Source organism: Anguilla anguilla, chromosome 1 (assembly GCF_013347855.1).
Source record: "Anguilla anguilla isolate fAngAng1 chromosome 1, fAngAng1.pri, whole genome shotgun sequence".
In the NCBI taxonomy this organism is placed as follows: Eukaryota; Metazoa; Chordata; class Actinopteri; order Anguilliformes; family Anguillidae; genus Anguilla; species Anguilla anguilla.
The window spans coordinates 23368775-23382246 of record NC_049201.1 but is presented as its reverse complement, the minus strand read 5'-3'; the positions used below and the strand labels follow the sequence as shown (position 1 = coordinate 23382246).

The 13472-nt window shown below is 41.8% G+C and overlaps 1 protein-coding gene across 3 annotated transcripts in view; it reads left to right on the top strand.

Annotated features, from left to right (window-relative positions):
• The window catches only part of LOC118237444 (kelch-like protein 29), a 136660-nt gene that overhangs the window by 102443 nt on the left and 20745 nt on the right, over window positions 1–13472 (top strand). For all 3 annotated transcript variants that reach the window (XM_035436157.1, XM_035436167.1, XM_035436174.1), the window contains 2 exons: window positions 171–430; window positions 8442–8640. In XM_035436157.1, the coding sequence (XP_035292048.1) occupies window positions 171–430; window positions 8442–8640 (459 nt within the window). The remainder of the gene's footprint in view (window positions 1–170; window positions 431–8441; window positions 8641–13472) is intronic.

The following is a 13472-nucleotide window of genomic DNA, read 5'->3' as shown; positions in this document are numbered from 1 at the left end:
ACACATTATCTCTGTCCCTGTCACATACTCACACACACACACACACACACACACGCTTATACAACACATACAAACCACATTATCTCGTGCACAGGCACAGGCACAGGCACACACAGTACGGATGGGTGTGTCAGTGTTTGAGTGGCCCGCCCTGCTCTTGTGTCATGCAGAGAAGCAGCTGACGGCGGGGAACTGCTTGGGGGTGCTGGCCATGGCGGAGGCCATGCAGTGCACCGAGCTGCACAGCATGGCCAAGGCCTACGCCCTGCAGAACTTCCCCGAGGTGGCCGGCCAGGACGAGATCCTCCGCATCTCCAAGGACGACTTCATCAGCTACCTGTCCAACGACAGCCTCAACACCAAGGCCGAGGAGCTGGTGTACGAGACCGTCATCAAGTGGATCAAGAAGGACCCCACCAACCGAGGCCAGGTGAGCTACGGGGGGGGGGGGGGGTTCGCTTTTGCGTGGTCTGATTGGCTGTGACGCTTATATTTGTGTATACCTGTGCCATTTTTTCCACTGATGTACATGCCATCCCGCTGTATTTGAGTGGCTGAAAACTTCTTCCTTGTATCTGTCACTGAAGTGAACACCACTGGATCCCTGCTCTGAGCACTACATCACTACATTGAACAGTGTCACTTCATTTACCATTGCGCTACATCTCTGACTGCCTTGTCACTGCACTCAACACTACATCAACACTACATTCCCTGCAGCAATGCAGGTTCTTTGAATGAACGTGGCTTTTTAAAAATCACGTACGTAAGCCATTGTTATTGCGGGAAAAATTCTAGGTCTTTAATCCTCATGATGAGCATGTCTGTGAATACGTCTCTTTTCTGAACAGTGGAGGGATATGCGGGTTAGACGAGCAGCACGAAGATGGAATAGCTTCACAGCTGCGAAGCCCCTATGAAATGAAATATTTAATCCTCCATTTAAACAGTAAAACCAAATCCCCATCTCCTGCGGGCTTTCTTTCAGCAGAGCAGTACTGTATTATATTTCTTATTTTGGGAAGCTTATTTATGATCTTTGCATCTTTCTTGACTTCATAATTTTGGTAATGCTTGTCTGACCTTTATCTAACCCTTGCTTGCTCTTGCAACACCATCATTTCACTGAACTCACTGATTCAAGAGCACGGTGTTGCATTGTTTAATTGTCTGACACTTCTCACCCAAGTTTGCTTGAATAGTGTAATAGTGTACATTATTTTCTTCTGTACGGCTGGGTACTGTATATGCTGAAGGTGAAGTACTTTGGTCGATTTTTGTTGGTACAAGAACAATGGCTCTCTCTTGCTATTGGAATGTACAGCCTTTTGTTTAAAAGCTAAATTGCTGTAGCACGTACTGTTATCCTGATGCCCTTATTCTGCCAGTTGGTAAACACGCATTCCTGTTGTCACGTACAGGAGCTGTTTAATCACGGGCTGAGTGGTATAACAGAGATGGCATGGCTGAATAATCCCTATCATGAATGATTCATGAAGTGTTTTGGCTTCATGAAGCAGCACCATCCGTGCTGGTACTACTGGGACTGCCCAATAACTCCTGACAGGATGAGAGGCTGGGTGAATCTTGATTTAATGGGAAAGTAGTCAAATGCCTCTTAATTGGATGAGAGAGAAACTGAATGACTCCTGATTGGATGAGAGAGTAACCGTGGAGATTGAAGTGTTAACCTTTACTGGGCAGTGTGTACTAAGAGGAGGAAAGGATTTGAGAGGAAATGTATTTGTTCATGGCAGGAAGTGTCATTAGGCTATCTCTTTATGTAGCTCCATCTCCCTGATTATGGCTGTGTAAATTGACTGAGTCTCTGGTTTGGACTATGTTGTACCTCAGACAGTCAACGGGATTCGATCAGACATACTGTGTTTAAAGGGATATGTGGTTAAATCAAAGCAAACCAAGCCTTATCAGATAGAACAGGTGCCATATCTCTGTATAGTCTGCTTTACTCACTGTATTTCAATATGGCACAGAACAAAGGAAATAGTTATTGTCAAGGAAAATTAGACACTGTAGCTTGTGTCTAAGTGTTCAGGTAATATCAATCATAGCTGCGTTTTCATGCTTAAATATGTTTGTTTGAATTGCAAATTTATAGTGTGCTAATGTTCTCCATAGCGCAGCATTAGGAAGATATCAAACCATGGGAAAACAGACTGTTGCTACTTCAAGATGGCTTTTACCATCCTGGTAATGCAATAGAAAATAAAGTAGTTAATGAATTTGCTTTATTTCCTTGGTTTCATTTGGTTATGTAAAACATGTTGTAACAGAAATAGCCTAATATTTAACTTCTTTATGTTGGGATTATATTGCTACAACTCGCAGCTGTTTTGTAAAATGATTTAATTTACTCACAACAGAAAGCCATTTTGTTCATGAAAGACTAAACCAGACGAAAAGCCTGAGCCAGAACGGCAAAACAACTTGCACCCAGGGTGGTTAAGAAGTCTGTGCAGCAATGCATTTCAGCCCATGTGCCCACCATGCGGTCTACTCAGAATCCCTTCTTCAGAGACACTGCTATAGCTAAGTGACTTATCCAGGTGCAGGCTTCAGTACCTACATGTATGTGTGGCATCTGCTCAAACTGAACTCCTTAATAACCATCAAACATTAGAATACACTTTACCAGAATACCTGAACTGTTAAATTATTGTGTGGAATACTGAACGCAATAACATAACACAGAACATTTAATGGTGAATGATACTGTTAGCTTCTACTCTGGAAAAACATATTTGGCTTCCAAACATTTATTTCCCTCCATTATTAAAAAAAAAAAAAAATCTGTATAACATATGCCCCAAATACTACAGAGAAAAGTGGAGAGACTGAAGTTAAGCACTGTATTCATAAGATGTTGCAAGCTCTAAATTAAATGGTGATGATATTCCTCAGTTCATTAAATTATTTGTAAGCTTCTGTTGTTGATTATGCTATATGTTATTGGTTATATTATTAATTATTTGCAAGCTTTTGTCCTTCATTATGTTTTATTGTATATTCATTTTGTTAAAGCACTGGGGATTGCGAATCTGGGAACAGGCAGACATATTCTTTGCAAAGATTTTGTAAGCTTTTGTAAGATTTTGTTTTTTTTAAAAAAAGGTCCTGCCACCAGCCCTGGAACCACAATTTCAGGCCACGCCTTTTTCTGTTTTCCAGATTTTTCCTTCTTTTAGAGCTTTAGGGTTTAAAACCTCTGGTTGTATGGAATTGCATATGCCGTTAAGTGCATTTTAGCGAATCCAAGAAAGTGTCCCCATAGTGTAATGGAGAGGTGTGTCTAGCTGTTGGAGTGACCATACTTGGAGATATGTGCAGATCCATGTCCTTGAAATGTCAGAGTTCCAAACATACCCCTTATTTGATTGATTTTACTGGTTGTCTTTAGTAGAGGGGTTGTTACTGGCAGCACAGCCTTCCTACCTCATAGTCTCAATGTCTCATTTAACACAGCACTGAAGGCTCAAATTACTTTGTCATCATCACAGATCTAATTATTCACTGAAGTTGTTCAGATGAGCGCACTTTTTTAAACTACAGAAAACTCTTGTTAGAGTACAGTGGACCCAATTAACCTGTTTAAACAGATTACTGTGGACGGTTCAAATATATTACACAAGACCATTTTTACATAAACCTTTTACATAGACTACCGTAGATATTGTTTAAATGAAAGACAGTAAGCCCCGTTTAAACAAAAGGCTGTAAACAGGCTACAGTAAATATGATTACATTGTTCGGTATCACAAATGCTGCATTATTAAAGGAAGCAGACATCCCCGACCTGTTATTTTATGACATAAAAAAATGGATGGGTGTTTATATTCTGGTGAATGTTTCTAAGTATCTCAAAAGCAAGTGTAAATCGATTTTGGCAACTCTTGAAGGACAGCGATTGTATTCCATTCAAATGTAATCATGAAAAGTGTTTCATTTAGAAAATGAATTCCAGACATGTATACATGTCCCTTCATGTTTTGCAGATGGTTTTGAAACTGGTATCATTGCCAGAATTTAGTCTTTCAGGCTTAATTTTGTTTGTCTACTGGCTCCTCACTTGAAGCGTTCTCATTTTTGTACGATAGAATCACGCCAAGTCAGACAACCTATCAAACAAATCTTTTCCAAACAGTGCCTGCATGCAATCAGAGATAACAAGCTCAGAGAGTGCCGCTCTCCTGCAGGAATATAAATTATTGAACCTTGATTGGTGCATTTCAGCTCTTTCTCTTTGGTCCTCTCCCATCTTCCCTCTGTATCCACTTCCTTTGATTTCTCTACGGGAAACACCTCTCTATGAGGAAACACTGTCCACCTATTAATATCGCCCATGTGACTCATACAGCACAAACACCACAAGAGTGCTGTCCTGCTTTTTAAGAAGAACATATTGTTGCTACCAAAGCAGCAATTACCCAGCCAAAACAAACCGAGTCAAAGAGACCAGGCTGAACGGGTCATGCTTGACCCACATGTGGGTCAGCTTTTCTAGAAAATTCTGTCGTGAACGATGGCGGTGGAGCTTGCCAGTCTGAATTGAGGGGGAAATGTGTTTTTAATGTGAAGGTGAAGATGGAGTTAACATTTAAAAGAAAGTGTAACTCCAGCCAGGGCAGCCAATGCTCCCCAGACACACAGTCCTGATCTTCTCTAACACCACAGGAAAAGGCACTTGATGGACAGATTTAATATACCCGTTTCTCAGCACAGCACTGGTGCAGATCGACCAGGCCAGGCTCATGCCCGCACTTTGTTGGCTTAGAGGTGTCAGAACTGAAGATTTTTGTGGTTTCTTTGAACAAGTTTTATTTCCGTTTTTCTACCAGTCTGGAAACCTGTGTGGTGACAGTCCCATTGCCGTAATGTGCACCCAAGGCAATTTAGGAGGGTACACACTAGATATGTGTGAATTAGATACTTTTTTTGTGACAGCTGCCCCTTTTTGATTTTTAACTTGAATAAATACATCAAAACTGTATGGGCTTTAGAGTGCACTGCCATTAGTTAGCATGCTAATTATCTAAGCCAAGATGGGTAGATAGCTGCTTGATAACTAGCAAGCAAACTACCATTAGCTTACAAATTACTAATACTTTAGCTAGATAACAAAGGATGCAAGCACAACAAATAATGTATTCATATAAGCAGTTGGTATAGTATATACAGAGATGGTACTATTCATATCTGCACTACATCTGTATCATTTCTATTTAATGCTTTTTTAAGTTCTTTTCCACAGGATTGCCATGATTTAATCACAAATGAAAAAATAAAATCTTCTGAATATCATTTGTCAACTTGGGAAGAAAAGTATCTATACAATGTATTAACTGTGCTTTTATGAATTGTGTATTTGGGTTTGGATATACCCCTACCAAATGACAGTGTATTTCTTGCTATTTACTTTTGTAGCAAGTCCATTTTAGTAAATCATATCAACCTATATTGCCTGTATGGGTCGCTGATAAACGCCTTAGAGAATTGAATACTTTAAATAAGTAGAGCTGGACTCCTGAAATGCAGAGACTAGCACCTCTAAAATGCCCAGCCCTGTACCCATTAAATAAGAAGATTGCACCACTTTAAACAGCAGACATTCATCCTTGAATTACCCGGACCTGCACCAATCAAAAAGGAGGATGTGATGAATTCTCACACTTGAGTGTTTCGTAGAATAAATGGTGCTCTGAGCTGCTGCTTGCTGTATGAGCCCCCAGTGGAACAGCCCTTATTAACGGCCTCTCTCTGTAATAATACAGGTGCAGCGACCATATCCAGCTATGATATCAGATATTACTACTGAATACTCTAAGTTCTGCAACACTCTCAATATGAAAAAATAGGCAGGCACACACACACACACACACACACACACAGTTGGTGTCCTTAGTAAGGCTGATTCAAGGTTCTGGAACTAACTTAAATAATTTGCTTTTCGAATAGCTTTTGAAAAAAAATGCATTATTAGCCGCTAAGCTTATTCAGAAATGACCAGCAGCATGGCTTTTCGCTTTGTGTAAAGTGCTGCTCTGATACAGATTAACGGTGTTCATACTGTGAATTGGTCTGTAATGGCATGCCCCTGTTTCCTGGGCGTTGGGAAAGCTCTGTTACTCGTGTTCACTGTAGATCTGGGTGGGAAATTCTGGTCCTAGAGGGCCAGTGTGTATGCAGGTTTTTGTTTCCCCCAGCTACCCTGGCTAAATGAGCTAATTGGCTGTATACAAAAACGCCGGTTCACTCATAGATTACATCACAGCAATGTGTTCCATATAGGGACACAAGAACAGTCTATGGCTGTCATTCATGCGCTCATCAAGAAATATAAAAATGTTAGATGGCGTAAACGTTAGGGCTAATTAAGTAATTAAGGCTAGAAGTTGGCATAAAAGCCATTTTTGCCCTCCCCTGCAGTAGATGATGCCAGAAGGATTATATTTTTTCCGTGGAAGTGTAACGTTCAATAGCGTTGCCTGTCCGACTGTCAAGTGTCACGTGTAGGAATGCCAAGAGGCCTTGGTGAACTTTATGAGCATAATGGGAATGCCAAGGCAACAGTGTGACAACAAACCAAAGTAAATGCCCGCTAGGGTTTCCAAGGGAACCACAATGAGATGGAAACAGGGAAAAGCGCTGGTATCTAACAGGCCGAATGGAGACAGGACTCTGGGACACTGTCCCTTAGACTAGGACTCTGTAGAGGGAAGTAGCCATTTTCACTTGCTTCATAACAGAAGAAAGCACCGGTAGCATCTACGTTTACCTATATCGTGTACTCAAATCCATGAGGAGTTCCTGAGTGCTATCTGTATTGGGGGGAAAAGCTTAAGGTCTTTAGGGCCCCTGTTGTAATTGTTCTGTCTTTCTTTCTTTCTTTCTGGAATGATATTGATTTACCTTTTAGGGCCATGCTGAACATGTGGTGAGATATCCTTTTCAAGAATCCTACTGAGTAGATCGTATCTGAGAGTGCTTCAGCTGTTCCGCAGAGCTCGTCCTGCTCCTGCAGTTTTAAAGCCTTCAAGTTTATTCTATCTGATCCAGTCCCCAAACTTTGTGCTCACCAGGGGAGGCTGTTCAAATGTTAACTGCAAACTCGGCTGAACAGAATGTGTTTGAATTACTCTCTGCCTACCAAAAAACCAACAAGGTTAGTTTCTCCAGGTCTAAATATGGGCCTGTGAAGCCTCTGTTGGTCGGGGCAATAGAATCGCAACTTTTGCTGCAGAATTATACGCTTTATCTGCAGTACAGTATGTGTATGTTATAGAGCCAGTAACATATGGTTATGAATATGGCCTGTGCATCAGAGTGTCTGTGTGCCAATGCTTTGACTAATTGAGACATCCATCCATTTTCTTAAACCACTTGTTCCTGGTTAGGATTGGGGGGTGGGGGGAGGGGTTAGGGTTAGGGTTAGGGTCACACATCATTCACTTGCACGTTCATACCTACGGGCAACCTGTGGGAGGATACCAGAGTACCTGGTAGAAACCCACCCAGACAAGAGAGCTCCACACAGAAAGGCCCCGGTATTCAAACTCTGTGCCTTTATGCTGCGAGCAACCGTGCTATTCTCTGCACCAAACTGCCACCCGCCAACCCCTTATTGTGTAAACGTTAAGGGTATAATAAGTATAATTTAGCAGTTTATTTAATTATTATTTTAAAAATATAAATTCTGAACTGAACTGAAAAATGTATTTCTGGGTGATCCTGCTACTGATTAGAAATTGCCAAGTCACTAATCCACCGCTGTTTTCAGAATGGGCTGCAAAGACTTTATTAAGTCCTCACAAATTCATTTAATGGTATCTTTTCATCTACAAAACCATTATAGGAAAACTCCTTATCTTTCACTCTCTTTCGCTCCACAGTGTTCGAAAAATATATAAGCTTTGCTCTAACAAGCTGCTTTCAAGTCTTGCCTTGCCTGTGTGTTCTGAACTTAGTGCTATTAAGTATTATGCCCTTTGGTGTTGGAACATTTTAAGTCATCAGGTAAAATTGAACCAGGTAAATTGAACCTGCTGTTACCTTTTGCTACTTTCAAAGGCTTAATTCCTGGACCAAACTGAGGAACATCAGTTCTCACATGTGGCAGCCTGAGGTCTATTTCATTTGTTTTAATGTATTGCCACTGTTTTTCTGTATTGCCAGTTTTAATAGTCTTGTGTATTCCCCTGTATTTGTATTCTGGTATGCTGCTTTCTTTGCCAGGTTCCTCTTGAAAGGTGCTGTCAATCTCAATGGGGCTATTGTCCTGGAAAATAAAGGATAAATAAATGAAGAAATAAATAAATAAAGGAGATTGAGCAAGTTTTACCTTCTCCTTTCTTTCTCCCTGCCATTCATTTTCTTCTCCCCTCCCTTTTCTCTGTCTTCCACTCCTCCTCACTCTCTCTCTCCAGCACGTGTCTGAGTTGTTAGCGGTGGTACGGTTGCCCTTCATCCACCCCAGTTACTTGCTGAATGTTGTGGATAATGAGGACCTGATAAAGTCTTCGGAGGCCTGCAGGGACCTGGTCAACGAAGCCAAACGCTACCACATGCTGCCGCACGCCCGCCAAGAGATGCAGACGCCCCGCACCCGGCCCAGACTCTCTGCAGGTGCGCCACGCCCGAGCATATTTGCATCAAAAGTACACGCGCATACGTACCTGCACTTGCCCGTACGCACACACGCTCCTCCAACCTGGCCGAAAATTAGCTGCGGACATTTTCATGAAAGCACTCACCTACCTACATGAGATGGCTCTTCTATTGGAACTGTTTGCTGTAGGACAGTAGTAACCAACCTTGCTCCTGGAGATCTACCATCCTGTAGATTTTCACTCCAACCATAACTTGTTGAGCTACTAATTAGTAGAGTCAGATGTGCCAAATTAGGGTTGAAATGAAAACCAACAGGACGGTAGATCTCCAGGAACAGGGTTGGTTACCACTGCTGTAGGTGAATGAAGAGGCTGCACTTGTGGACAGAATCGGCCTTGAGCCCAGGTCCTTACTGCAGTTCTTGAGTACACGCTGTAGACATCAAAGAATAACTGCAATACTGAAATAATTAAAGCTGTTGCTGTCAAATCATAATTGACATATTAAAATGAAACATGAGTTTTTATCGAGCATTAGTGCAATTCTTGCCACTCAATCTAACGTGCTTTATGTCTTAAGTCTTAACAATATTTCCCCATGCCCTTCATCACAGTTGACATCTGTGGCAGCAAATGTTGATAAATGTATTTTGACAGAATTAAACCATAATAACTCACATATTTATAGATAAAACTGCTTAGATTCGACAAGTTTTACATGAAAACATTTGTAATTGTATCTAATTGTATATATTTTTTTTAATTTGTAGTTTAAGTGTAACTATTTTTGATGGTATTTGGTTGTTGTTAAAGGCACAGTGGATTTAAAACCAAGCCTATCCTGGTGCTAATTGATCATGACTTACAGGGACCTTTAATTTATCCCATTGATTCAGTACACTCTATTCTGCACTCACACACTATTTGTGATGAATACTCATGACCTACTGGTGGATAGATATTGGTGAAACAAAGCAGCTAGTTGGGAATTGTGTTATGCCTCTGTGTTCTGCATTTAGGGCAGCTAAAGGGAAATTGATCATGAACATGATAAAATATAATTGTGCGTAAGTGCACAACTGAATGTTTATTTAAATAGCTTGTTGAAATATTTCTGTCAGTGGGGCAGAATTTGATAGCCGTCGCACACGTTCTTTGTGCATTGCTGGAGCATTTGAGTGCTTAGGCTCACCCGCAGTTTTAATAAGGCATAGCTTGTATTCACTGAGAAATTTGAATGCACGGGCATAAGACTGGGTAAGTGTGCGCTACAGCAGTCATTAACATGTCATTAACCAGCATGATATCTGTCAGTAATGTGTGTGCGCGTGCGTGTGCGCGGATGCCTGTGTGTGTGTGTGCCCGTGTTTGTACGAATACAGGTGTCATTTTCCTGCTGTGTCTTGCTGGTGGTTCTCATTCTTAGATTAATGAATTTTCACATTGTACTCTGTGCTCTCCCATCAGTATTCATACTTATGTGCGTAACTCAGCAGTATTCATTTAAGTGATGAGAATGCGGATGGTACTGATATTGTAACATTATGCTTGCTTATTAATGAATTCATTCCTTTATTAATGGAATGTGATGGGAATATGAATTCACCTGTGCACCTGGTGCTCACTTGTCTAGGCCAGATAGCCCCATCGTATCATTAATGCAATTCCCGTACAGGATCTTCCCATATATTAATATCGTGAAGCATATGCTGCATATTTTATTGAGGGACTTGCCTTATGAGCCTGTCACTACCTAAATGACTACTCTTCAGCCCCATTGTCTAATACTCATTGACATTAAGCAGAGGACTGCAGCGAAACTGATAATAATAAATGAAAATGAACGTTACATTTTGGCAAATAGGGGCAAGAGCTGTAATCTCCAGTCACCGGTCATTGTCTTGCGTGTGCTTGTTTGGCCATGCTAAATTAGACTCTTAGCAGTAATGGCTCACGCCACGTGTAAAGTAAATCTATTTTTGATGTCCCTTTTTTTTTGCTGCTCAGACATTCCTGTCAGAGCAATTCCGCAATAAAATGTGTTTAACCATCAGCCATAAAAAATATATTATGTGCTAAACATAAACAGCATGTCCTTCTAATCCACATAATCTCCCTGAATGACTGAAAGCCGCTACCAAACAAACCAAGACTCTTAACTGCGAGGACCGCAAACAACAAAGTGGGAGATTATTAGAGAGGGCCAGTTGATATTCAGCACATCCTGCCATAAAGATTAGTTCATTTGTTGTGATAGTCGCTCAGAAAAACACACATGCACACACACACGTACAGGCACACACGTACGCACACACACACACGCACACATACACATATCAACAGACACATACTCGTATACTCTCTTTTTCTCTGTTTTGCTCTCTCATGGCCACACAAACTGATATGTTCTCTGCTTAGCACACACATTCTCTCTCCTTCTGTCTATATCACACATGCACGCACGCACATGCACACGCTCTCAGCTGAGCTGACCCTCGTGTTCTCTAAACTCTCCTCGGGAATGGTGCACCGAGCACCCTGTTAAACTCAATACAGAAGCTGTGAATATGAATTTCTGCTGTTCTGTTGAGAGCGCATGGTGGGGTCTCCCTGGCATCAGTTAGACGTAGCTGGAGGGGAGAGAGGAAATAAAATGGAGAGAGAGGTGAGAAGAGAGAGGTAAAGTGAGGCAAATAGAAGTGAGGGAGCACTTCTGCTGTGTACACATACTGTTCAAACATACATATTCACATTATATACATTTCCTTCGCATTGACGTTGTACACATACATACATACAGTGCCGTGAAAAAGTATTTGCCTCCTTCCCGATTTCCTGTATTATTGCATATTTGTCACATTGAATGGTTTCGGATGTTTATACAATATGTAATATTTATTTAATTTATTTTGTCTAAAGATCTGAAACCATTCGGCGGTACAAATTTACAATAATAGAGGAAATCAGGAAGGGGCAATGTAGTGTAAATATATACATACACATATACAGAAACAGATATAAACACCCGTGCATGTGCGGTACACAAAACGCAAGGTTAACTTTTGCAGGATTAGTGGCTGTGTGATTTGCTGGCCGTGAAGTGTTTTGAGTTTCAGCTAAATGGATTTGCACGGGAGTCACGGTGATGTCACAGCAAGGGGTGGCACGCGGGGGGAGAGGGTGGATTAATGCAGGCGTCTTAGTGATGTCACAGCAGGGGCTCGCTGAGGGGTGGTGGGGGGGGGGGGGGGGTTCTTCGCGCAGGAGTCTCAGTGATGTTACTGCAGAGATGAGTGCAGGGATATGGTGGGGGGGGGGGGGGGGGCGTAATTCTGGCTCTCTGCCTGGTGGCACTAATTCCTCGTCTGGTTGTGTTTGTCGCTCGGAGATGCTGAAATGGAAGTCCTCTCTCCCAGTAGGTGTCCTGACCTCCTGAAGAGACTGAAAGCTGGAGCTGCTCTCTGCTGCTCGCGCCCTCACATTGCAGTGACTGCCGTCTGCTCAGCCTCTGCTCTGTCTGTAGCATTAGGGGCAGTGGAAGTGCCTGTTTGCCTGGATTTCAGCGGAGTTTGTGTGTATGTGTGTATGTACATGACCACACACACACACAGCGTGTGTGGGCTGAGAGAGGGATATAATGTGTGTGGTAGACACATTCAGGGGGAGATAGAGAATGCGTGTGCCTCACAGAGAACGTGAGCTTGTGTGCCCATGCAATGCCGCAGCTATTTAATACATTCTAACATGGAAGCGTGCCTAAATTGTGATGTCATCGTATCATTGATTTATGCGAGACATGCACTGTTACCATTAACTTCAATATAAATATTTAATAACAATATTACAGAGGATGAATAAACCAGAGCATGTTTATTTTATTTGAAATTATATAAAATTTGCTAATGTAAACAAAATATCCCTCAAAGGAATTTTTTTTTATTTCTTTCTTGGTTTTGAGAACCTCTCTTCGAGAACACTAGTGGCATTCTCTCCTTGAAGCTGGGTCATTTGTTTTTTTGTTTTTTTAACTTCAATGTATGCTGTGTATTCAGCTAAGCCTCAATTGTAGCTGTTTTTTTTAAATCCGTTGAAGCCTTCCCTTGTTTCCGGAGAACATTGTTCTTGGAAGGTTGCTCCAGGGAAGGTGGGAGGGCATTTCAGCCCGTTTGTGCCGCGTGTCTGAGCCCAGGGAAAACCGTCCTTTCATCTCCAGACGATTTTTAGCGCGTACCGGCCACGGTTTCCTAATGACTCCCCTGGGTATTGTCTGTACCGAGTCTTTTAAAAAAAAAAAAAAAAAAATTTTTTTTACTTCTTTTGGCATTCCTATATTCTTGTATAAAAGGTCAAATTTCACCTCTTTAAAGTGTAAATTTAGAAATGAAAGGATGACACTGTACGTGTGGAAAAAAATAAAACAGCGGAAGCTGAAGTGATAAAGAGCTAACCCCCGCGTGGCGTGGCGCGGCCTGACTGGGCTCCAGGGACGGAGAGAGAGAGAGGCCCGGAGCTTCCAGAGTTCCCCGGTTTTCGGGTCTCTGTCGCTGCGACTCGGAAAACGCGCGCGGCCCCCCCGCTGAGCTCCGTCTCCGGCGGCGCACATTTTCTACCCAGTTTGGCGCCTTTCGGGTTTCAATTTATTTAGAAATGAAAAATAAACTTTAAAGCGCACATGTGTTTTCATGTGCCAAAGGAAAACAAAATGAAGGGCTGACACGCATTTCCATATTTATTTTAACTGAACGCCCGAAAATGTGTAACCTGTGAAATATGGAAATGAAAATAAAACCTTCATGAAGGGGAACTTATTCCATTTTTTTGCTTACTGCCCCCCTGAGTCTCCTTCAC